At 43.9% G+C, this 25,596-nt stretch overlaps 1 protein-coding gene across 2 annotated transcripts in view; it reads right to left on the bottom strand.

Moving 5' to 3' along the window:
* erfl3 (Ets2 repressor factor like 3) overlaps positions 1-8,088 on the bottom strand; it is a 47,393-nt gene extending 39,305 nt beyond the window's left edge. For both annotated transcript variants that reach the window (XM_030103097.1, XM_030103098.1), the window contains exon 1: positions 7,496-8,088. In XM_030103097.1, the coding sequence (XP_029958957.1) occupies positions 7,496-7,517 (22 nt within the window). In that variant the 5' untranslated portion in view covers positions 7,518-8,088. The remainder of the gene's footprint in view (positions 1-7,495) is intronic.
* Between the last annotated feature and the right edge of the window lie 17,508 nt (positions 8,089-25,596).

Below are 25,596 nucleotides of genomic sequence, written 5' to 3'. Positions count from 1 at the left end.
GCCAGCATACACACACATACACAAAGTACAGAAACACACACGCACACACGAAACATGCACCTGGAAAGCAAAGAAAAAGCCAGAGTTCAGCAAGGAGAAAGTCTTATGAAGATTTAAGAGGACGATGGCCAGCGGGCAAAAATAGAGTCAGATGTTTGTCCGAGTGAGATGGGAAATTCTCTTCACTTCATTCTGCCAATGATCGCATACTTTGGAAGGAGCTAAAGGATGTGCGTGTGTCTTGTTAGACATATGTTCAAACAGCTAGAGGCACTGAGGCCAACACCTGACTTTGAGCTTCCCTTCGAGCTTCTCGTGTGACTGTGGCAGGTTAACAACACCCGTCATCTCTTCCTGACACATTTTGACAGTGACCTGATGTTTTTTTGTTGTTGTTTTTTTTTTTTTTTAATGCAGACTTCCACATTATACACCGAGTTATGTTGGCTGATAAATCAGGGTGTCCAGTGGAGGAAAAGGAGACGGGTTAGGGTGACATGAAGCAGGGGAGAGCGGGGGAGAGGGGAGGAGAAGGCTAATGGAAGAAGAGCTGCCACTGGGGTATTAATCCATGGATTGGTGACACAGAAATGATAGTGAGAGGGAGGAGATGATGGTGGGATGGGGGGGGGTCAATCGATGCTTAAAAAGGTTTGACTCCCCTACTGGGGCGTGTGCGTCGGTGTGCGCACAAACACACAAGAATCTGTTTGAAAATGAAAACACTATCTGTGTCTCCTACACAAACACAAACACAAACACACACACACACGGCCCCATCTGGCTATAAATTCAGATGTCCGGATAAAAAGAAGCACCTCATAAAAAAATGAGGATGTTCTTTTTTCAATGTTCTCTTCCCTCCATATACACAAAACCGTTATTTCATAATTAGCCTGAATGACATTCAGAAAGAGCTAAACGCCTTTATTTCCATCTGGGCAAAGTTTACTAAAGCAACATCCCTTCAAAGTTTGAATCCTCTGATTGTTGCCCATGACAATACAATGCAGTGTAAACTTCCTTCTTCTGAACGTGCATAACTTTCACATACACAAGCCTGGATGAATAGGCTCAAAGTTCAAAAAAAGCTGTGACGTACAAACGAGGACATGTCTGAACACGGAGAGACTGAGAGAGAAACAGAGGAACGGAGCGAGAGAGAAGAGGGGGGAGAAAGTGCCGGCGCAGTGACAGACAGGCAGAAAAAGAGGAAAGACTGGTTGAAAAGAAAACTTCAAACGTGACCGTCTTTCCTTGCATGAGGTGAGGGCAAGGAGAGAGAGGCGAGGAAAAGACAGGGAGGAGTGGGGGAGGGGAGCGAGGCGAGGAGGGGTGACAAGAGAGAAAGTTTAACTTGGCGCCAGACAGCATTTCAAACCCTGACAGCCAACCCCACACACGCACACACAGACACACACGCGCGCACAAACATACAGACACACACACAGCAAGTGGCACAGAAGTCCGTTTGGTGACTTCCCATCGTCTGAAATTAGATTTAGATATTTGCCCTCCACCCCTGCTCCCTGGGTCCAGCACAGAGGCAGATTCCCAGATAAAAATAGCGAGAGGAACTATTCAAACACCGCTGCCTTTCCGCAGGGAGTGTCTGCTGCCGGCGCTGGACTTAAGGGGTTAGAGAGGGGTTAGGAGCGCCACTCACCACCTTCCTGAATCACAGCACTTGAGACAGGGGGGACACTTCAGTCACTATCACACTTTAAAACAAACACACACACACACACACACACATACACTAAGTATGTTTGAAGGACCACGTAGCAGAGAATTGATAAAGAATAACTGTGATTCCAGACCACGTTCTTTTATGCCACAAAACCTTGAACTGAGCTGCAGCAGACAAATATAGCTCTGATGAAATGCCCTGTTCTTTGTGAGCAGTGACTAACAAAAGAGTAAATAAAAAATCTTAATAACTTTAATACATATACAGTCTTCTTGCATGCTTCTAGGACAATACACCTACACACAACACTTAAGAGATTCCGTGGAGGCTTTATCATAGTTCTTTCTTCTGTTTAAAGGGTACGGTGGATCCTGTTATGTAGCGACGTTCTAGTCTGGTATGTACATTAGCAGCCACGCTAGGTGCTGATCCCTCACTGTAAAGATGCCCTCAGCATGACCAGTATTATTGGGGTTAATCTAAGAAGATTAGGAGTATAGATTACAACACCATGCAGGCCAAGCCAGGCGGCTGACAAAAACAGAAGCCGTTGGGTGCAGCGCCATCAACAGAGGATTATACCCAACTACTGTGTCTGTGTGTATCTGCTGAGGTGTGGTCAAAGGCAGTGCCACTGTTGGAGGGAGGAATGGAGGAGGTGGTAGCTTTCAGCTTCATGCCTAAATGTTGACATGGTCTTGACAGCTTACACCCGGAGTCCACAGCGCCTCACCTGAGGGACAGGTCATTGTGTTGTGAAGAGGATCCAAAATAAAACCTCTCATCTCCAAGGATCAGATATATTAAGTTACCTGATCTTCTGAGTGTGTGTGTGTGTGTGTGTTCAGATCAGTTTCAGTGGCACCACTGTCACCGAAAAGCTGTTACATACACCCACGGGCCTCGATGTTCGAGCTTTGTTCACAAGTAATACCTTTACGGAGCTGCCCACCCAGAAAATCCTGCCTCCTTCATATACACACTCCATATTCGTTTACCACGGCATGCCATTCAACTCCTCACACTGAGTCACCTCCACAACACTGCGGCTCTGTAAACTCCCCATATTACATTTCAATACACATGCAAGCGCACAACACAAACAGCTGCTGAATAGTGCAGGTCAATCCATGCACACCAACACACCCTGCTGCATTCTCAACATGAATTCTGATACCCATCTGAAAAGAGACCCTTGTGTTCATGTGTATGTGCGAGTGTGAGTGTGTGTATGATGGAGTGTGCATGCATTTAGATGCTGCTTAAGTTACAAAAGTATACTATTTATCTCCCAACACAAAACATACACATCTTCCTTAGGAGAAATTAAAAATATGTCTGGATGAATGCATATGACAGTGACTGCGTTCAGTAACTGTTGTGTTTTCCCCCTCATGTGTAATTCAACACAGCCGGCAACTATTAACCTCCGAAGCAGGAATGTGGGAGGTCCAAGAATTCCAATAAAAAGCAGCAGAGTGTACGAGTGTGTATACACACACGTATGTTCATCAAAAGTGGTAGTTATCTCTGGACAGTTCTACATGTTCAGACATACAGACTCAACCCATTACCATCTCTGGCCAATAACCAATACAGTTAATACGAGGTCAGGCTGAGGATACGGCCAATGCCGTCACAGTAAAACTAGGCTCACAGACATAGACACATGGCCCGAGGACACATTTAATTCTCCAACTGGATTATCTGAGTGAAATGTGAATTTTAAATGGAGTTCCAACCTCACAGCCACATAGCTGATCAAAACACAACTGAGACCCTAATAATCTATAAGGCCTACTGGTCTGATCTGAGGTTAATGTAAAGTTCTCTGGGTCAGGAGCGGGGGGAGAGAATGACCCGAGAGAAGTGCTGGACGGCCGGGCAGAAGCACCCTGGGCTGTGAAGGGTAACTGGCTGCCTCACTGGCTGTGGTCTCTCTTGTCCCCGTGGTCAAGGGCGGCACAGGACTAATGGTGGGGAGGTCCATTAGTGTCGACTGGCTGAGCACATTGTTCCCTTTGGTCACATTCCTGGCTAAATACAGACATTTCCACAACCGAAGCCCCCCTCTACCAGAAGTCATTCGTCAACTTAATGTCACTGAAGACCATATCAAAACTTTTATGAGGCACTGTTGTGACAAGGAAAAGTGGGGCATGCTGACGCTGCACTGGAAAGACTCACTCTCTCTGTTGTAACATCAGTGTCAGTTAGCACTGATAATACTGAGAGGCCAAATTGAATGATTTACTACAACCTAAAGCTCTTCGCTGTATTCAGGCAAAGGGCTGCATATGATTTAAGCCCTTAGTTCAATCAGGAAAACTGTCACAATAGCTTGCACAGTGTCCCATAGCAGCTGATATTAACAGCAGCAAAGCGAAGTCAATTCTTAGCATCCAGAAAAAATTTTTGGTTGTTATTCCAAATAAAAGATAACCAGTTTTGTTTAGAGCATCATCTGTTTCAAGCTTTAAGTATGCTGGCTGAGCGTGGTCACAGCAGGATACTGCCCCATAAACCGGGCTGTAAAACTGTACGGGGATGGTGAGAGGTAGAGGTTTTGCTGTGGTCAGCACTGCAAGGGAGTTTTCGCAGATAAGGCTAATCGCGGTGCTTATCATCACAGCAGTGGTTGAGATTGAAAAGCATATGCTCACAATCGCACACATAAACCCACACAGGGAAAAGGTGAAATATTCCCTCTCAATTCATTACTCATAAGCCACCTTTTTGTTTCTTGCCCTATCTCATCATAAGGTAGGATTGTGTGTGTGTGTGTGTGTGTGTGTTTGTGTGTGAGTTTGTGTTCAGAATAAACAGTAATCAATAGTTGTGGCAACTCTACAACTTATGAGAGCCAGAGAGCAACATAAAGCAATTATAAATGATACTGCACATGTTAGTGACAGATGAAAAACTGACTTGGATGGTCAAATGTACCTCCGTCACTCGCACACACATGGATTTCACACATATTCAGAAGCAGTCTCTTCATGTGTCAAAAGCACTACCAAACCATGAGCTACTCCACACCATTATTACCACAATGAGAGGTCCCTGGCCCCACAAGTCCACACACAATCAGTCCCAGGCCCTGCCCCACTCCCACCATTGTCCCACACTCCACGCACACACACTCACAATGGGCCACTCCAGAGCCAGGGGTCCCACTATGCAATTCCATCACACAAAGACACACACCAGTCCTTATCCCGTCAGAGAGAGAAAAGAATGACGGAGGTGGCAGGAGAGAAAACTGTAACCCTCGGGGAGGCACAGAGGAAAACGGGTGAAAGACAAAAGCAGGAGTGCGGAGAGAGAGCGTGTGTGGGGGCGTGTTGATAACACATTAGGAAGGGAGAGACTCACCGTGGGGCAGTTAAGACTGTGTTTCTGTAAGTCCTTATCAGCAGAGCTCAATCAATCATTAGCAAAGCTCTTGAGGTGTAACTGTTTAAAATGTATTTGAGATTTTATAAGCCACCCATTGACTGACTAATGTGGAATATTTAGCCTCTAACTAATAAGCCTGACAACATCAAACAATGGCAAAGCACAGGTAAGAGGCAGTGATTGGACAGAAAATGATTTGGACGCTTTCCAACACCACCAAACTAACACCCTTCCACCAACAAAAGATGGAGATATAGCCCCGTCACTTCCTGCTTTATCACCCCATCTCTGCCTCAGCAAAAATCCTGTCGTCTATTCAGGCTAATAAAGTGGCCGTGGAAAAGACAACTGCGAGGAGAGTGTAAAGTGATGAAGAAGAAAAACGATGTAAGCTCCACAGCGGCAGCGTCCCAGCATATGAGACATAATCCAACGCCAAACATGCAAGGATGTTTGATTACATTTTTATCCTACAGATATACGCAGGCGGATAGATCCTTTCAATAAATATGTTCAGTGTAAATCTCAGGATATAAACACAGGTTAAAGGTTAAAGCGTATGCTCTGATTGAAAATGCAGCAACAGAAGGAGATCCGGTCGATCAGGACAGCTACATAGATTACCCAGTTCAATTATTCAACTGTTTAGTGTTGCTATAAAATCAGGTTTGTGGTCACATAATCACTCAGAGCTTTTATGTCTACAATGTACCACTAAAATCACTCATGAATTAGTTAATTAAGATAACTAATAAAAATGTAATAACCGGAGGAATTTTAATGGCTGTACATAACAAACATATTTCTGCTAACAGTTTATTCACTTATTTGCTGGTATGTCAAAATTTACAATGAACCCGGATCATAATAGCTGATAAAGAAGTTAACTGTTTTCACAAATAAACTTGTTGTGGCTTCTCCAAATGCATCAAATTTTATGATTTAACTCTATATTCACATAAACTGATGAAATTAAGCATTTGAAAAAAAAATATAAAATGTTGTAATCGTTATTAGTAGCACTAAGCACTGTCTGAATGGCAGCACCAGCGCAATTTAATAATACAGGACCAGTTAACCTGCTTTACTGAACACATTACAAACAGGAGTCAACTACTCCTCGAACTACATACATCAAACCCACCGCCTAAACACAATCAATTTTTAGTGCCTTCCCAGAAGGACTTGAGTGATCTGCTGCCACACACACACACACACACACACACACACACACACACACACACACACACACACACAGGGTTCCTTCATAAAAGGGCTACTTGTGGTGGGTTGTGGCCTGATGTCATCTCAGTCTCCTCAGGGGCTGCAGGGAGTGTGGGTGTGTGTGCAGGAATGTGGAGGGCTGAGGGGCTGAGGGGCTGAGGGGCTGAGGCTGGCTGTAGCGGGAGTCAGGAGGGGACACGATTGGGGGAAGGGAGGGGATCGTGCCAAGTGGAAAGGGTCCTGCTCAGTTATTCTTTCAGTGACACACACTCACACATGGCCTCATGCCAAATGCTTACCAGTAACTACTTAGAAAGTTATTCTACTGTTCCTACAGGAAAATAAACCGATTAAATATGTATATATCGTTTAGCAGAGAACAACACAATGAATACTATATGATAAATGATTTAAGCTTGCTTTTAGATGTTATCCACTAAACATCTTCAGCTGTAGAGGATCAATTTTGCGAGTTTCATAATGAGGCACACGTTTTATGACTGACAAATAAACTGCATAGATGGCACACATGACAGCAGTTCCACTTCCTCGTTTATAAAGAAAAAATGCACTGGCTTCAAAGGAAGGCAAGAACAAACTTATGCAAGCATTTCAGGAATTAGACATACAGACCTCAGCTGACTGCTGGGAATCCCCCCTCTTCCTCACTCTAATATGCTGACAAGCCAAGTACCTGGCAAATGTTATGCTCAGTTTACTAGGTTAATATCAGCTCGATCCATATATACCTGTCAGGAGCCAATCGCCTTAACACCACAAACACCAGAAGAGGAGTCTCCACAGGAGAAACACCCCCACGCAGTGTTTCGAAGATTCTCACAAAGCCTGTTGGAAGGTAGCGGGATGTGAAATTGGGTTTTCAGGATGACACCGAGGATGTCGCTTTAACTACAGCACAGTAGTCTAACCACTTCCTCTGAAGTACAGTAGTAAACCTGCACCAGATTTTACATACTGATGAAGCGAGCAGCAGTCGTGAGAACGGCTCCAAATCAACAGGTCTCCATCGAGCCCTCAGGCTGGAAACCGAATGTTGATAGTTCACTGCGGGGCTTGTTAATTAATCACTAATGCGGATACTGTTAGCGCTGCCGACAGCGGCCACGATAAGTAAACAAAAAGAGACAATGGTTGATGAAAGAAGAAATCACGAAAACTTACCACTATCTCCAGGTGTTTTCATTCTCTAGCTGTTAGCAGGACGCTCAAACTTTGCCAAACTGGAACAATTCCACGAAGTTGCTAAGTGGAAAGAAAAGTCAGTGTGTCGGTCGGCCTCTCCCCCCCGGCTCCGGGTTTCAATGTGGGAAAACTAGGTGAAGACACGCCGCGGCAAACTTTTACTAACTGCCGCTGGCCGTCCTCCCTCCTGCCGCCGCGCTCCTCCGCTCTCCCGGTTCTCCTGTTCTCCGCCGACCGAACGACCGAAGACGCGCTCGCTTTCCCGTCAGAGACTTCGCTCGCTTTCCTCGCGTCTCGTCCCGTAAACTCGAAATCTGCTCGGGAAACGGCCAACCGTCCCGACTGGAGCCAGCTGGAAGGAACACGGGCTTCTCTCTTCTTCTTCTTCTTCTTCTTTTTCTTCTTCTAACAAGTTACGTGACTCACGGCATCTTCCACGCTGTTTGACATCCCTCCGCCGCGGCGCGGTGTTGCTTCTCGGACAGAAATTAACGTTAGAAAGGAACCTCTCTTTCTTCACGGACTTTTTTAGTCCTCCACTCACTCTCGCACCACTCACTCAGTGCGTCTCTCTCCTCCCCCCCGCGCCTCGCTCCGTCCTCGGGGTGTCGTGTTTCGCTCGCTCTCTTCTGAGTGGGGCCCGCCCACACTGACGGGAGACGCGGGTGGGGAGGAGGAGGGAGGGTGTGTGTGTGTGTGCGCGCGCGCGCGCGTGTGTGTGTGTGTATTGGGAGGGTGGAGGGGGGGGGCTAACGTGGCGAGTCACGCCCACTCACCACGAGCTGGGGCCCGGGCTGGCGTCACTGCAGCACGCGGCGTTGCCCTGGAGACCGTTAGAGAGCGCGCTGCCGTGGTGACGTCACATCCGAATCCTACGAATCGGGAGAGGCGCGAGAACGGCCTCGCGCACAGAGTGGAGGTTTACGTCAATCTCGGTTAGAGTATTAATTAAACCTCTTCATAACGGGATAATTACACTGATTAAACCAGCAAAGTTACACGAACGCGTCAGTAAGTGATTAAGTTCTGAAAACAGAACATGCAAAACACATCATCAGAGTGTGTTTTGTTGAGTAAGCACCTCCACAGTTTGAATTTAGTCATGAGCAGACACTTTTTTTTTAATGGCACGGGATCATTCAAATCTGTTCTGTTCTGGAAAAATACATCAAAGTCACACAGTGCACATACTCTTTTTTTCTGTGTTCTTTAATTATGTGTTTCTTTGAACGTTTTACTTGAATTTGTTTTTAGAAAGGATATTATTTGGAATTATTTGCATTACTTATTTTCTTGTTGGCGATAACAAGAATAAAACCAATGCAAATGAGGCTTGGTTGTTTTATTGAGGGTTTTTTTTATTTGCAGATTTTTGTTATATCTTTGTTGCTTTGCATCTTTTGTGCTTTTCTGTGGCTCATATATTTTATTATAGTTATTTACTTTATTGTTATTTGCATCAAATTTTGGTCTTTTTTATGGAACTATTCAGTTGTCTCATGTGTCTAAGTTGTTTTGCAGTTGTTTCTCTTTTTTGTTTTTAAGATTTAGAATATGTTTATCTCCAAAACCTTCCCAAGAGTCTCTCTGATTCTTTTGCGTACTGGAATTGAGTCTAGTATGCCATTTTGACTGAGGTATGACATGTGAAAGGTCACCATTTATTCTAATAACGCTCAAACAATACACCCAGATCATACAGGTTATGCCATGTGTTTTTTGCTTCATTTCCTAAAAAGTGTATTCTTAGTTTTTTAATGTAATATCAATGTATGGCCATTGTGTAGCTCTTTGTGACTATTATGTCCCTCATGACAATTTGTTAGTTTTGGTCAGTTGTACCTCTCTTCTGTTTGTTCACAAGGTGTATTCTTAAACACACACACACACACACACACGCACAAACTCAAAAGTTTATTAGCCAAATAAAGTGTTTTGGTTCTTAATGTTTGGAAGTTTCATCCTTGTTTGTGTGAATTCCCACTTGTGGAGACAACCTGATCGTCCCATGCATCAGATGAAATAAAAAGATGTCACTGTGCTCACTCTCAGCCTGAGTCACTTGTGAGCTTGACTGTGAAAAAAGAAATTTGTAAGCTCTTTAATGAAGTTTATTCCTCAGTTAGACCTTTGAAAAGTAATATGGTACATATATAGATTGATGATATTGTCCTCAATTCTTTCAATAAGACTGTATCAATCATTTCAATAAAATGTTTAGAAAATTATCAGTAATAGTAACAGGAAAACTCCAACTGAAAAACTTTATTTAACAACAGAACAATGCACTTTCTATTTTTGTTATTTTTATTACTCCAATTAGTGTCCACACCAGAAATAACTTCTGCAACTTTGACATTATTTAAAAGTCTACAAAAACACAGTCACAAAAAGCAATTAAGTTATCTTAAGAAACAACTTGTGTGTATTCTGAAAAAGAGACCACATCCTCTTTTGTTTGTAATCTCTCATGTAGCACAAACTCCTTTTTCCTCTTGCTGAGGCGTAGTCAACAAACCATTTCACTCACAATCAAACCCTGGCTGCCCAGTGACCCGGAGAGTGCATTAGTGTATGACACATGTTGCATATCAGCGCATACGTATATCCAGCACCTGTAAGAAATGACATCCCATAATGTCTTGTGAAAACACTTTCGCCCGATCAAGTGTTCAAGCGCGACCCGACCAAATGACAATGCAACTGTCCTGCCTTGACTTGTTTCCTCTCACCTCAAATACGAACCTTCTGCTTCCTCTCTGGCTGATATGAAGCCCTCATATCTGTGAGCTGCTTCTGAATGGGCGAGGCGTCATACATGAGAAATGAAGTGAATCTCCTTTTAATCTTGCCTTGTTGTGAACTGGCACCTGGCTTACAGGACGGAGGCTGGATGCTTGTGCTTTGTTGACCGCTCTGTTACATCACACCACTGCCTCGTCTTGTCAACAGGATAGTGGTAGTAAAACAAAGTAAACAACGTCCTCTGACAGCTGCAAAGTCCCCGTGGTGTGATTTACTCACAGGATTTCTGCTCCCTTCATTGACCATTCTCTGATAGGCTCAGGAAACAAACTCTGCGCCGCCTGATAAGAAACAGAGCTAAAAGAAAGCCATTAAAAGTGGATGCTGAAACCTCCCGGTTCAGGAACCGTTTTCCTGTCTTGTCTTCTTCACTCATACAGGCCAACATGACATTGTCTCACACAGAAAACGACAATAGGGCACATGGCTGGGAATGAAAGCCTTGCCCGTTTCCCTCGTCCCTGTGTTTCCTCTGGTGGGTCGCAATCTGTTTTGGCATGTATCTGACACATATATATCATTTTTCCATTTTCTGTATTTTTGATGTCTGTATTTCTGGTTCAGGTGAGGAGCTCGTCAGAATCTCGCCAGACTCTTTACACAGAGGGCGAGATGAGAGGGAGTGATATCAAAGAGATGAGAGGAAGAGAAGGTACAGAGAGACGGGAGGGGGAAAAAAAACCCCCCGACAGTCAAATGGGAGTGATTTAGTGCTGTGTGGACAAATGGCTTCTGCTGTTTGATATTTCTGTGTGTGTGTGTGTGTGTGTGTGTGTGTGTGTGTGTGTGTGTGCGCTCTCTCTATTGTAACTCAAGCACAGGAGATGACATTTACAGACAAATCTACAGAACAGTACATCCTGAACGCTGATAAACACTGCACTTCACTCAACACCCTGCCTCTCTCCCACCCATGTCCTCGTCCTCCTCCTCCTTCTCCTCTTCTGCCTCCTCCTCCTCCTCACCCCCTCCTCCCTTGCCGTATCCACCTCTCCTGTTTTCTCTCCTCCACTCTCCCGTGCACATTGTCCAGTCGTCTTTCACCACTCATCTCTCCATCCATACGTCCATCTCTCCTCCCTCACTCACACCTCCTCGGTCCGTCCTCCCGCTCCATCCTCTGCCACCTCTCCATGCCGGTAACACTTTGCCTCCCTCACACAGTCTCCCACTTTTCTTACCACAGGTAGTTATTTCATCTTCCACTTCAAGGTTGATGGACTTGCGAATTGAATAAGTGAACATCTTCGGTTTAATTCATTGAAAAATGCTTCTTAATCAAATGATTTAACACCGAATCTGGGTTGACTGTATATTTATCTCACATGTATTTGTCTTTCCCATCGTTTACATTTTTTTTGTCACTTCTTGACTAACTTTGTCTTCACAGATGACTGTCAGTTGCAGTGCAGTGATCTATGAATTGTCATCATGACAAGCTCACTTAGCAGCTCACACTGAATTTAGTAAAGAATTAATGACCTTTTCCATATAGAATCTATTTGCAGCTTTGTCTTGCTGTCAGACAGCGCTTAACAACATCAAACTGACATTGTTAGAGCTCATTTTCGTCTCGTAGCTGTCCTTGGACTCTACTAGCAACTGCAGTCTAAATGTCTTAGTCTTTTAGAGTTGTTTTGCAGCTTTAGTGACAAAAAGGTGTACTGCTGTGTCATAAACAAACAAGCAAAACTCACAGAAGAAGTAAATTTGTGGCATAAATGATCTGCAAATAAATATTTTCTGTCGAACATATTGAAGAAAATCAAACATCACTGTCTTTTACCAGAATGTGCATGAGAAGAAAATAAATCCTCAGTTCAAATTCAGATCAGTTCTTCTGCCCATCCAAATTCTATTTGACTTTATAAAACTTATTGTCACCGGGGTCTGGAGTCAGTCTCGCCTGATTATGAGCGAAGTCAGGTTACACCATGGGCAGTTTCCCGCCCCATCACAGGACAAACACAGAGAGACACACAGTCACACACCCTCACATTTGACCCAATGAGTGACTGAGAGGCACCAATTTAAAATGCAGGCTTTTGGGCCGTGGGGAAATTTCAAATTACACTGAGAAAACCTTTCACACAGAGAGGAATTTGAGGCTCGGACTATAGGTACAATCCCATCCATCACTACTTCATAAAACCCCACAACAAGAAAAACCCAACTGTCGTCTTCAAGGTTTTCAAAGAAAGCAATTGCCTTTTATTTCTCATTGAAATCACAAATCATCAAATATCTTTGAATATTTCAATGTATTAAAAAAGTGAAATAAATGTCTGCCAGCCTTGTGTTACGTGCCATTTTTTTACTGTCACCAAAGACCTTTATTCCACGTAATTCTTCTCCTCGTTCCTTTCACCGCATATCAACATTAAGTGCACTCATAAAAAGTAAAAATGTGCCAGCTTTTTTCTCAGCTCCTATTCATCCAGCCCATAGAAACACAGGCCACCACAATGCAGACGTGTTTATCATACAGCTGAAACACTGCATGCTCTAAGCAGTGATTCTGTTCTGTAGATGAACGTCATAAATCTGCAGTGAAATTCTCACATAGTGTGTGACTTCGACTCATATTCCAATATCTTGACAGGAGATTTGACGCAGCCACAAGTTGGCAAGTGAAGCCAATGATTTGTTTGACAAACAGAGAGCTTCACAGAGGAGCCTTGTCCTATTGGTTCCACATCATCCGTAACTCCTTCTATCACCCATCCCGCCCTTTTTCATCCCCTCTGAGCTCCCTGTGACTCTGCCCGTTCCTAATCAGAATGACAGACAGACGCTGCGCAGAGAAAGACGGGGAGAATGAAAGGGAGAGCCGAGATTTTGTCACTGGTGTGTTTGTGTGTATGTGAATGCTCACAGTTGGGTGGGTGTGAACGTCCCCAGACATCTTCCCTCTAGATTCAAACTCTTACCCACCCCCAATCCTCTCCTCTCCTCATCCAGTGAGGTGACATCCAATGTGAGAGTGGATGGCATGACAGAGATCTCCACTAAACAGTTGAAACTTAAACCCAAGTTATTGCTGAGTTGGCCAAGAAAGATAGAGAGAGAAAAAAAAACTGCACACTTTTTTTTTTTCCAAGTATGTGCATGGTGCAGGAACATAGGTAATCACACACACACACACACACACACACACACACACCAGCTTCTTCTGGCCTGTGCCTTTACAACACAGATGGCTTGAGTCAGTGTAATTACCGTGGACAATGGGTGTGGTAGCCCACTAACCAGCGCCACCACAGGCAGTGCAGAAACACACACACACACACACACACACACACACACACACACACACACACACACACACACACACACACACACACACACACACACACACACGCATACACACAAGCATGCATTTGTATGTAGAACCTGATTTCGGCGACCAGTGGAAACCAGGCAGGATTATAATTCCTGGACAACCAGCAGAGGTGTAATACTGTATGTGCATTTTTTTTTCTCCTAATGATTCATACCACTTAACTGAGATACGATGACAAACACATAGAGGTGCATGAACACACACCGAGCTTCTGCCCTCACACTACCTTGCTGGCAATCTTTTTTCCTTACTGCGGTGCAATTATCTGTTACTCTCCTTCCAGAAAATCTCCCTAAATAATCAACTTCAGGCGGCGTTGTGTGAAAAGGCTGCGGAGATAAAGCCGTGTTCAGCTTTAATTCTTCATGTGGAGAACATGAAGTGAAGAGAAAAAGGTTTAACTTTTTGTGCGTGCCAGTGAAAAGCAAACGGAAGATGGGTTACCAGCCTAAGAGGCAGGGAGGGCGAGAGCAGACCGGATGAAAGAGAAAAGCCGGCAGCTGAGGCGACAACAAGTGCAGCAGGGTGGCGGTTAATGCCCCCCCTACCCCTTCCACACACACACACACAAAACACTCACCCTCCAACCTCATCCCTGTAAAACAGCAAGAGCCAAAAAAGACAGAGAGGGAGAGGGAGGAAAAGAGAGCGCGGCAGCGGAGAATAAGAAGTGGGTGAGAGAGACGGAATAAGAGAGTCAATGGGTTCTTTGTCATCAAAGAACTTGTTTATTTTCAAGCTTGCCAGTCCAACAGTCATGAGACTCAGCCAGATAGCCTATCACTCCCTCTGTCTCTGTTTTTTCCTCCTCACACTCTTCAACAGAATCATTAGTATGAGTGCACAAATGCCACAAATATCAAAAGTCTGACAAAAAAAAATAAAAAAACACACACACACGGAGAGAAAAACTGCCACCAAAAGTGATTGCTACCGCTTGAAAGTGCTCTGGGGTGCCGTAGGGAGCAATGGCCCCAGTTTGCCTTAAGCAGCCTAATTACAAATACTTGTGCACGGCCATCGGGTTCTGCAGCTCATCTCTGATGCTTCAGTGCAGCCATCAAATCCAACTCACCGCTCCTAACAGTAAACACTATTTTCTGAATCAGTCATGTTCCTCTGTTTCTAGATCTGCTTTCAATTGACATTTGAAGTCTTTTTCTTAATGTCTGGTTTTGTTTTAAAGGCTTTAGTGAGCAAGTTTTACTTTCATTTGAGAGATGCAACAGAAACGGAGTCATCTGGGAGCTGAATCATTAGCACTGAAGGTACGATGCCCCAAAGATTTACTTTTGAAACTTGGCACTAATTAACACAGAAGAAAAAAAAAAACCTCAATGTCAGTCAATATTTATTCACACATCCTCCTCCACAAAAAAAAAAAAAAAAAAGACACCCAGTGTCCAACCGTCTAGATGAGATGCGAGGCCTCCACACAGTTCTCCTCTGTGTGCACATTCTCCCTCCCTCTTGCCCTCGCTCCCTCTCTCCCCCAGCTGGTATTCACACATGAGTAATGGGATTACCACAGCGAGCGGCGAGGTGGTGGTGGTGGCGGCGGCGGAGGAGGAGGAGGGACGGATGGGGGAGCATGATGTTGGAGGACAAGAGAGACAGAGGAAGACGGGGATCAACAGGAGGGTTGATGCAGCAGCAGGAAGAGGTTCACCTGGAGCGGGAGGGGAAACGGCTTGACGGCGGCGATCGAGGACACAGGTGCAGCAAAGGCAACATAAACAAACATGCACATACATGTCGGACTCTCTCTCTTTTTTTTTTTTTTTGACAGCATCACTTTTGAATTGCCTGATTTCTAAGATTCAGGGCCACTCAAAGAAACCCATCGTGACTTACTATTTTCATCCGCGAGGCCCGAGACAGAAAAACCGCACTCTCTTTCTGCTGGATTACCATGGCAATGAGGGAGCTATTCAAGAACAAAAAGCTCCTTTTGCGGCGGGTAAAGTATGGAAAAAGCGAGCGGCCAGTGCCCATATGAAAGCGGGGTGGTGGGAGTTGGAAAGAGAGGGTAATGTGAGAGCGGTTGGAAGGCACAGAGAATGTGTGTTATATTAAACCAATGTCTGGCAGGGTGTCAAGTCTGTAATATATACAGAGAGGCAGAGGAGAGGGAAGGGTAGAAAGAGCAAAGGAAGGGAGATCAGTTAATTTAGCTCCGGGGACGTGACATTGATGGACGGAGTGGCGGGGAAGAGAAAGGAAGAATGTAACCTGTTCATATGAGGGAAAGGGGGGGAGAGACAGAGGAACGTGAGCGAGGCGGGAGGGGTGTTAAGGAAGGTGCAAGTGTCAGGCTGGAAAGGAGAGAGAGGTATGCCTGGCCGTGTGACAGCAGCTATATTGAGCACAGCGTGTGTGTTGACACTGGGTGCGTTTACATGCAAGCAATAACCCTTTCTTAACCAGAATATTGGCAATAACCCGGTTGCACACAGCCATGTAAACACGTGCAAAAACCTGAATATGCTCATATTCCGGTTTTTAAAAACCTGAATATTACCCCTGGGTTACTCCTTTTCTAACCTGAATTTCTGGTCATATAAACGCGCATCGGAATATCCCGGTCGAAAGGGACATGAAATACTGCTCTGCGCATGTTCTACCCGCAAGGAATCTCGGTCATTTGAGTCCAGGAACTACTTGTGACACAGTTTAACTGCTACTAAGTAAATAAAATGTGCCAAAACAATCGTTCAGTTCTTCTCTTTTACTGAAAAAAACGGTGCATCGCAATATTAAACATATTACCACGTCTCGCTGGCTTACTTTTTTTCTAACAACATGCAGAGAGAGCCTGCAGCGCCCTTCTTCTTCTGTGGTGTCTGTGTAAAATAAGGTTGAACATGCAAACAGTACACCTAGTGGCATAAAGTGCAAATGCAGTCATGGCGTCGTCTGTGCTCCGCAGTTTGAATGGGGATATCCCTGATCATGTAAACAGGAGTAACTCTGTCTGTTTAAGCATGTAAACGGGTTATTCCAAATGATTCAGAAACCGGAATATTGACCTTAACCCGAATATTGAGTGCATGTAAACGTAGTCACTGTCTCCTGCATCTCACCGAGGAACAAACTCTTCCTATTGGCACGGTGCAGAGCTTCCTCTTCCTCTCTTTACTCCTCTCCACCTCGCGGGTGACCAAAGTGTGAGCCCTAAATTTTATCTGCTTATCTTTGAAATGGATTTATTCTTAGTCCCCCCGGCTGCTTCTGCCTTACTATCGCCTGTTTCCACTCGGCACAATCGCGCGCTGCTCCTCGGCTCTGTGTGCATTTCGGTCTTTCTTCCTCTTTCCGTGTCACTTGAGTTCCATTTCGCACTATTTGCATGTTTGAGAGGTAGCTGTTATTGTGAGAGCGACAACTCAACACTCGCTACGGCACAAACTGCAGCTGAGAATTATTCTCCTAATTCGATGTTGTTGACGGTTAATATCGCATTGACTCGAAAAAGCAATAAATACAGAAAATTTGAAAGCAAATTGACAGAATGTTGAAACGATAATTAAAGTGATTTTGACTTACGGCAAAATGATCATTTACTTCATCAGATTTCCCTAAACTCTGCACTGATTCCAGTGACCTTCAACTCATTTTTGAGTTTTTTTCTGATGCAGTTTTTGTGCCCTCTGTTCACATCAGCCATATTATCTGCTGCGACACCTGCTCAACACCAAACAAAAAGCTGTTAATATCTGCAGGTGAAGTCCGCGGAGCTGCTAGCCACTACTGAAGCAGCACATTTCCAGGAACAGATCCAGGAGCAGCGTGAAGACTGGACTTTGATCCATCAGTAGGTGTTTTAAGACGCATCCATTAGAATGATCTGCTAACATGTATGAATATGAGAAATGGCAACTGGTTGCATGTTCACCCCCTCACTTTATGTTCGTCCCATCTATCACGGAACAACCTGCTGGTTCCACCTTCTAAAATGAGAACTATTTTTCTCCCTGTGTGTTCATGAATGTTTTTCTGGACACCCTGGTTTCTTCCCAAAGTCCAAAAACACACATTTGAGGGGAATTGGTAACTTTAAATAGTCTGTGAATGTGTGTTTGTGTGATTGAGTGTTTTTGGGGACGGTGCTGAGAAGCTTCACTCAGTCCCAACCGTAGGTGACTATCTTGCATTTCAGCCACTGCCTGACTGTAACTGTTTATAAAACTCAATATAAGGCAAGGCGACTTTATTGGTATTGCACATTACAGCAGCAAAGTGAATGAAAGTACTTTACATTAACAAACATCTACAAATAGCAAAAGCCTGGAAGGCAAATTGAAAGAAGATAAAAGCATCAAAATAGAATAAAACTGAAAACAGTAGCCGCTACGCCAATCATCATTTAGAGCATAAATGTTATTAGTGTATAATAAAGTTTTTATCCACTTCTATCCACATCGGCTTGCTCTTTTCATGTGGCCTGTTGGTGTATTTAAGAAAAGTTGAGAGGATATCAGAGCGATCAATTCCTCAAGATACATGAAATAAATACATATGTTATATTTTCTCATAACATTTCATTCTCTGTCAGTTTCGAGGTACGTTGGTCAAGGATGGACGGAGATGATCGAGTAAATGAAATCGTGTGAAACAATAAAAATAAAGTATGAAAACATATTGGGAGAGATAAATATTTCTTCACCTTTCTGTGCAACGCACCGCAGAAATATGCTGTCTCTCCATCGTTCATTCATCCATTTGTGTTGCAGGGAGTCCAGAATTAGATTAGTTTTATTGATGGTGTGTGTGTGTGTGTGTGTGTGTGTGTGTGTGTGTGTGTGTGTGTGTGTGTGTAGGTGGGATATGTTTGTTGCATGTCCTGTATTTTTTCAGGGGCGGGGGTCAGATCCAGTAACAGCCTCCTCTCTCTCGCCCCTAATTAGTCGCCGTCACGCTGGGCGAAGTCAGGGTCACTGGGATTGGATCACCCAGAGGCGCTCGGCCACCCGTCACCAAAATCCTCCCGCCTGCACCCCTGCTTATTATACACGCTCACCTCATCTTGAGAATAGTCATGACCCGAGGACCGATCCCTCTGCTGCCAGAGCCACGGAGTTCTAACAAACATGTTTTTACTGAAAGTATCATGACGTCCAACAGTGTGTCCATGCAGATGGCGACGGCTGATATCTGTGGGTATTTTTCAAAGTTAAAAACAAAATATTTCGCACCTTCTCCCCGACTCGCCCTCAGCAGTCGCATCGTGTCGTAAACACTATCTGCTCTTTCACCCAGAGGACCATCCTGCAGGATCCGTCTCCTCAGCCGGTACCCTCGGCTACCCCCCCCGCCCCCACCCCCACCCCCCCCTCCGCCCGCCTCCTCTTCCTCCTCCCATCGTCATCAGCTGGGCAAGGAGACAGCAGGCCTGTAGGTGGTTCAGCTATGTGTCATACATTACATGCCAGTGCAGGGGAGGAGGACTGACACAGAGCATGTGTTACACTTGCTCAGTTTGATGTGCTCTGCCCTCGCACAGGCACCGCTGTGGGTGGCATAGCTATGTGTCATAATCACCATCATCCTTTGCTTTGTCGGATTTCTCCTCGTATGTGCGTGCCTGTGTGTGTGTGTGAGGGATTGTTTTTGCTGTGCTGTAGGTCCTTTTGTGGAGGTGCCGCGCAGTGGGCTCATTCACAGTGTGGGAGCCGCAGTTATACAGTGGCACTGATTCATTTTTTCTGACCTGTGAGTGCCGCTGTGTATCGCGACGGTGTGACGGCTCATGTTTTACATCATGCAAGTCCTCGGCTAATTATGTGAGCCCCCTCCGCTGCCGGGCTTTCCGAGCTGCCAGTTTCACATTTCATTTGAGAGGAGAGACAATGTGATGAAACACGTTATGAAGAAGAAACGAATCACAAACTCAGAGACTGATGTTCGCTCAGCTGCTTCTCGTGGCGCTCCTGTGCGATCCATACTGGTTATAAACGATATCAGTCATTTTGGAAAGGGGCAAATCTCATAGTTAGTGCTAAAATGTAACTCAGACCTAAAAGTATTTTGTAAAGAAAGTGTCAAAATTCAATTAAATTTTTTCTTAGGCCCAAATACACATGAGAAGGCATGTGGAAACCAGAAAGAATCCTCTGAACCATCTGTGTTCTTGCTTCCAGTTTGAGGCCACACAGTGATGAAGTGATCTGCTCTGCTGACAATTGTTTCAGTCCAGAGATTTTTCTTGTGCATTCATGGGTTTCCTCCCAAATCCTGCATAGAAAGTTCATTGCTGATAATATTTCGATTACGTGTGAAAGTGAGCATGTGAACGTCTTTTCTTCTCTTTCTCCTCTTTCAAGGTACTCTTGTTTTTCATTTCCCAATGACACTGTGTGATAAAAGACATTGCTGATTCTGTGAAATAACTTAAAAGCTCCACTGACAGAGCAGAGGAGAATAATTTAACCAAGCTGATATGCCCAAACTAATATGAACGTTTACGTTGAGCATTAAAAAGCCACGTAAACCCACTTCACAAAGGAAAACAGGTTAGATAGCAGATCCAACATGAAGAAATAAATACTCTGAATAAAGAGCAATAAATTATACAACATTATACATGAAAACAATGACTTCAGCTGTAAGTATTATTTCCAGTTGTCGTCCGGCACACTGCCCACAGGTGGGTGGAGCACATCAGTTCACTGGGAGACGCTATGAAACGCTCATGTGTGGCTGGAGTCAATGTGGACTTTGTTGGACTGCAGAGGAAGAGTTTGTTCCCGCTTGCAAAGGGCGACCGACCAATGAATGCACACGTTCAACGCTGCATTCCGTGTGGAGTTTGCATGTTCTCCCTGCATGTGTGTGGATGTCTGCGTTTGTGAGCTGAGTTCACTTTTCTAAACTGACGTCTCACAAAAAAACACCGCATGAGAAAGTACGGCTCTGTGCCACGCGCCGCTTTCCAGCCTCATGATAGAAGCTGTAATTGTTTTGCCTCAGCAGGGAAGGTGTAGGTGGTCACAACAGAGCGCCGTCTACGTCTGTCTTATTGCTCTCTGTGTGATTTTGCTCCTCTGACTTGGCCAGGTAATAAAAGCCTCAAAAGACTAACTTGTGCCTTTTCGAGCACAATCCCAGATCATCGGCGCTGCCCACGCACACCGGGCGTTTAAACCCTCTCCGTTTCAAAGTCCCGACGATCCGCAGCGACACGACCGGAAGCCAGAATGTCACAACTACCGTCAGTCTGAATGTCTGACAGATCATGATCTTCATCTGCCTGAAAATCTGCTCTTTCCACCGCCATGTCAGATACAAACGCTTGACTGAGTCGGCGCTGAATGTGGAAGTTCACTTGATTTCTCAACAGCCTGACAGAAGAAATCTGAACCCAAGGTCCACTCATCTACGCATTTCAAAAGCCTTTTTTGCTCCTTCCTCAGGAGCTGAAGTTGTCAGAAGTGTTTTGAACATTGACCTCAGATATCAAGCAGCCTCATAGTTACATCGGCGAGGAGCTCTGTGAATGAGCGGAGACGGACGGCGTCTTCACGGCAGTGGGGAGCTGCACGGCGAGAGAGGGGGGGGACGGGGCAGCGGGGCGAGCGGCTTCCTTGTTGTGTCCTCCATTAGTGCATTCATGTGTGCTCAGATAACTCACAAGAGCGTTGCGATGACAATTCGGAGGAAGCACTAATGGCCGCCGCATGCTTATCTCCCCCAAAGTGCTCTGATGTTAATTTCCGTGGAGTGGCAGCATCCTGCCTTCATTCAGACATTCTGCATTCTATTGACAAGGTGAAGGAGGCAGAGAGAACGGCTGGAGAGGTACGAAGAGGAGGATCAGACGGCACAGTCACATCTACGGCACGTTTCCGGAAGGCCGATGACGCCATTGTTCTACATTTACCCCACAGAAATGAACCGTAAACACCACACTGAATGAAAAAGACGACAAGAAGAGAATAAAGCAAGTTTGTTACACTAGAAACTTGAGAAAGCAGTGTTTGCTCAAGAAGCGTGTCTCTTTTCTCTTCACACACACACCTTTGATTTGACTCGATAAAGGTACTGATAAGACAAGGCCAAGCCCGCCTCAGATCTATTCAAAGAGAAGTGTGCGATGAATGAAAGGAAATTAATTCAACTGAAGCCTTTAAGAGTGAGATCTCTGTTAAAGCTTCAAGAGCTGAATTAGTTTTTTTTTTTTTTTTCTTTTCTTGAGTCTGGATGAAAGAAGGATGAAACAATGATTGTTCACCGTTCTTACAAAAGCAAATGTAACCAAATGACTTGAAACAATGACATTGAACCTGTCATACCCACTCGAGAACTGGCAGAGGCATATTTACTTGGGTTACACTTTATATAATATACTTTTCAGTGGCACATCATTAAATAAACTCTCATGCGAGTTATATTTTTCTATGAAAACAAGGATTACTAAAGAAACCCCACCGTGCCGACAAGTAGGCCTGGAGATGAATGCGGGGGGTCGCACTGGTCAGGTTACAAGTCGATCACAGAAAACCAGACAACCACACACATTTTAAACTGCCGGAGCAAACACATTCCTGCACAGGGAAACTGTGCAAACTCCACGCAAACACGAGTTGGACAATGATACACTCACAGTGAGGCGGGAGTGCAAAGCACGGCTTCACGTCGCGGCTTATTTTTAATCTAGTATGCGTCATTTTGATGGTTCTGTTCTTTGAAACCAATTAACTCCCACACAATAAAAAAAATAAAGAAATGTCAGGTGTCGAGGGTAAAGAATCACACACATCAACACTCATTACAAAGCTGCATGTTTTATTACTTTCTGAATTTCAGATCAGTTTTAAAGAGGTTTAGGTTGTTTCAACAATCAGAAGTGATTTGTATTTATACTAAAGTACTTTTTTTTGCTGTCGTTGATAACATTAATATTACTGCGGTATATATAGTTTCTCATATGATCAATACGGTTAAATATTGTCTATTTTATCAGCCTCATTTTAAAACTGGTAACTATTCTACTCTACTGTTTTCATTGCCTTTTGTCTTCTAATTGCTCTTTTGTTTTCTGATTTTATGCTTTGTTTCTGTGGTTTTAAAGTACTTTTATGTGTTTCTTTTGAGAAGGACATTAAATTTCCTCATGTGTGAATTGAATAAAGTAATCTTGCCTTGCCGATACGATCTATTAGAGATCACCATTAAAGAAACAGGTGGGTGGTGAAATTATTCGTTGTTTTGTCAAAAGACACATTTATCTATGGAAGTAATCGAGATAAATTCAAATAAAATGATGAGCTTTAGTGCAAAATCACGAGTTTACAGCAACAGTTCAACAGTTTATAAGTTTATAAAATGAAAAACATTCAACAAGACAGAGGATTTAGGGTTTCTTTTCAAACCTCTCATCAGTCATTAGCGGTTGATTTGGAGAGGGGACGAAGTGATTTAAGCTTTGTGAGAAGAGCTCATCCTCCCACACTCTGAGAGCATAATCATAGCAGCTAAGTTAACCTTAACCTAATCCTAAATATAGTCCCCAAAAAACCAGTCCCCACAGCATAAGTAAACCCACATGTGATCGGGCTCTCTGTCTGTTACACACACACACACACACACACACACACACACACACACACACACACACACACACACACACACTCACACACTCACGCCCTGGCACTGTTCCTGGCCAAACTGACAGCTGGTGCTCTGTCTTTGCGTACCACTGACACACTGAGGCCTTATTTGTAGCCATGTTCCACCTTCACTGGGATTCTTCCAAGCCCAGTGGAATTACAACTGTGTTAACCGACTCCTCACCTCACCAGATACGCGGCGATCCGGTTACACGCCTCGTGCCACAGTGTGCTTTTACAGTCACGGAGAGCGACTTCACAGGCGTCGTTTTTTTTAACATGATGTCAAACATTTAGTGCTCCGGCAATGGCGCTCACAAAGTTATGATGCCCATCAGTGCCGCTGCAATATAATTTGCTCCCCTCTGTAATGACTATCTCGAGATACCGTGACATTTTGATTCAGTGCTGTTACGTAGCAACAACATCTGATCCAAGAAAAGTGCTTTCAGAGGTGGGGGGGGAGAAAAAAAACAACACAAAAGACGCATTTTACTTAAAAGAAGTAGTCGAGGAGCAAACAGTAAGTGGCTTGAAGCTTGAAGAGGATCTGAGTTCATGTTTTAATGTGTTAAAGGACAGTGTTTCTTTGAGTACTGTGTTTTTTTTAAACAGGCAAAAAAGGTATCTCCTCTAGATAACCTGAAGTAGCCTGAATGACACGTCCCAAACACATAAAACTTTATTCTAAATCATGTATAAGTCACAGCCTGACTAGACTGAAAGTCAAACATATGTGAAGAATAAATCTACAAAGTAGAACCTCTGGTAGAAATGTAAAAAAAATATGAAAATTTAAAGATGTGTGCTCAGGGCTGCATGAGTTTTTAGGGGACAATGTGATCCACAAAGGCTAAAATACAGAAGGAAAAAAGAAATATCACAATGAGATAGGAAGAAACACCAAATGAACAAAAAAGTCACCAGATAACACAGAAAAAACACTGAATGCCCCTAAAGAGACAAAAACTATAGCGACAGGATGCACTTTAGACATGAATGACCACGAAGAGAAGAAAGTACATTTACCATAAGCACAAATTTCAAAAAAGATATGCAGATGAGTGAGAAATAGTAATGGCAGAGAGACACAAAGTTGCTGCAAAATGACTTAAAAACAATGACAGGGAGTTACCTGTAATCCCTAAATGACCACAATGAGACGCAAGACATCAGCATGACATAAACTGGCAGTAAATCAATGTAAAATTGCCTCAAAGCACATAAAATGACTAGGAAGAGACATAAAACGCTGAAAAAGCAGCCATAAAAAGCCACAAAATTACCCCAAAATGACACAAAATAACCAAAGACAGATGCAAAATTACATTGAAGAGACACAAAAATGAAGAGAAACAATCATAAAATGGCCACAAAATAAACTCAAAGAGACTTTATGTGACTAAAAAGAGACAAAACACTTTTAAAAGGGACTTTCAATGACTGGAAGGACACAAACAACTACAAAAAGATGTAAAATGTGTTTAAAAAGATAGAAAATCACAACATATGGATGTAAAGAAACAAAAAGATAAAAACTAAATATTAAATGATTAAAAAAATGATTATAAAGTCATACAACCCCCAAAAAAGGCCTTAATGACAGCAACATTATGAATAAAATGATCTCAAGTAAATACACAATAACTGCGGATCAATGCAGAAAGACTATTCTCAACGACAGAGACAAAAAGACACTTCAAATCAACAGAATGGCACTAAAAAAAAAAGAGAAGGACCTGGAAGAGACTTTAAAATATTCTATAAAACACAATATGACTCAAACACATGAAACAGATTCATAGAAGCCGTGAAAAATGACAAAACATGCAAATAAAACAAAAAAAGTCCAAACATAAATGATCGGGAATGAGACACACCAATAAAAGGATCATTCATCACAAAGACTTTCTGAGAAGAAGAACAAATGTAGCATATCGAAGCGACAACACAGCAACGCGGCTCTACCAGAGTCACCCTGGTGATAGGATCACATGCTCACCACCGCCGTCCGTGACTCAACTCGGAGGTGGGTGTCTGAAAGCTGTCACACTTACACACTCCAGCATCCTACCTAATCATCCACCTACTGTGCCACACAGCAGGGGGGAGTAGGAGCGAGGGAGACAGACTGAAGGAGAGGCAGTCACTGAGGAGGAGGATGAGGAGGAGGAGGAGGAGGAGGAGGAGGAGGAGGAGAATGTGGAGGGAGACAACAAAACAGTCAGAGGAGGAGACAAACACACGCACTTGTGGATGAGGAAGGAGGATGACGGTCGGGGCGAAGGTCAAACATATGCAGCGCCGCTCGGTGAGTTAGCAGA

The sequence above is a fragment of the Salarias fasciatus genome, chromosome 11 (assembly GCF_902148845.1).
Source record: "Salarias fasciatus chromosome 11, fSalaFa1.1, whole genome shotgun sequence".
NCBI classification, from domain to species: Eukaryota; Metazoa; Chordata; class Actinopteri; order Blenniiformes; family Blenniidae; genus Salarias; species Salarias fasciatus.
This window is presented reverse-complemented; position numbering and strand designations above follow the sequence as displayed.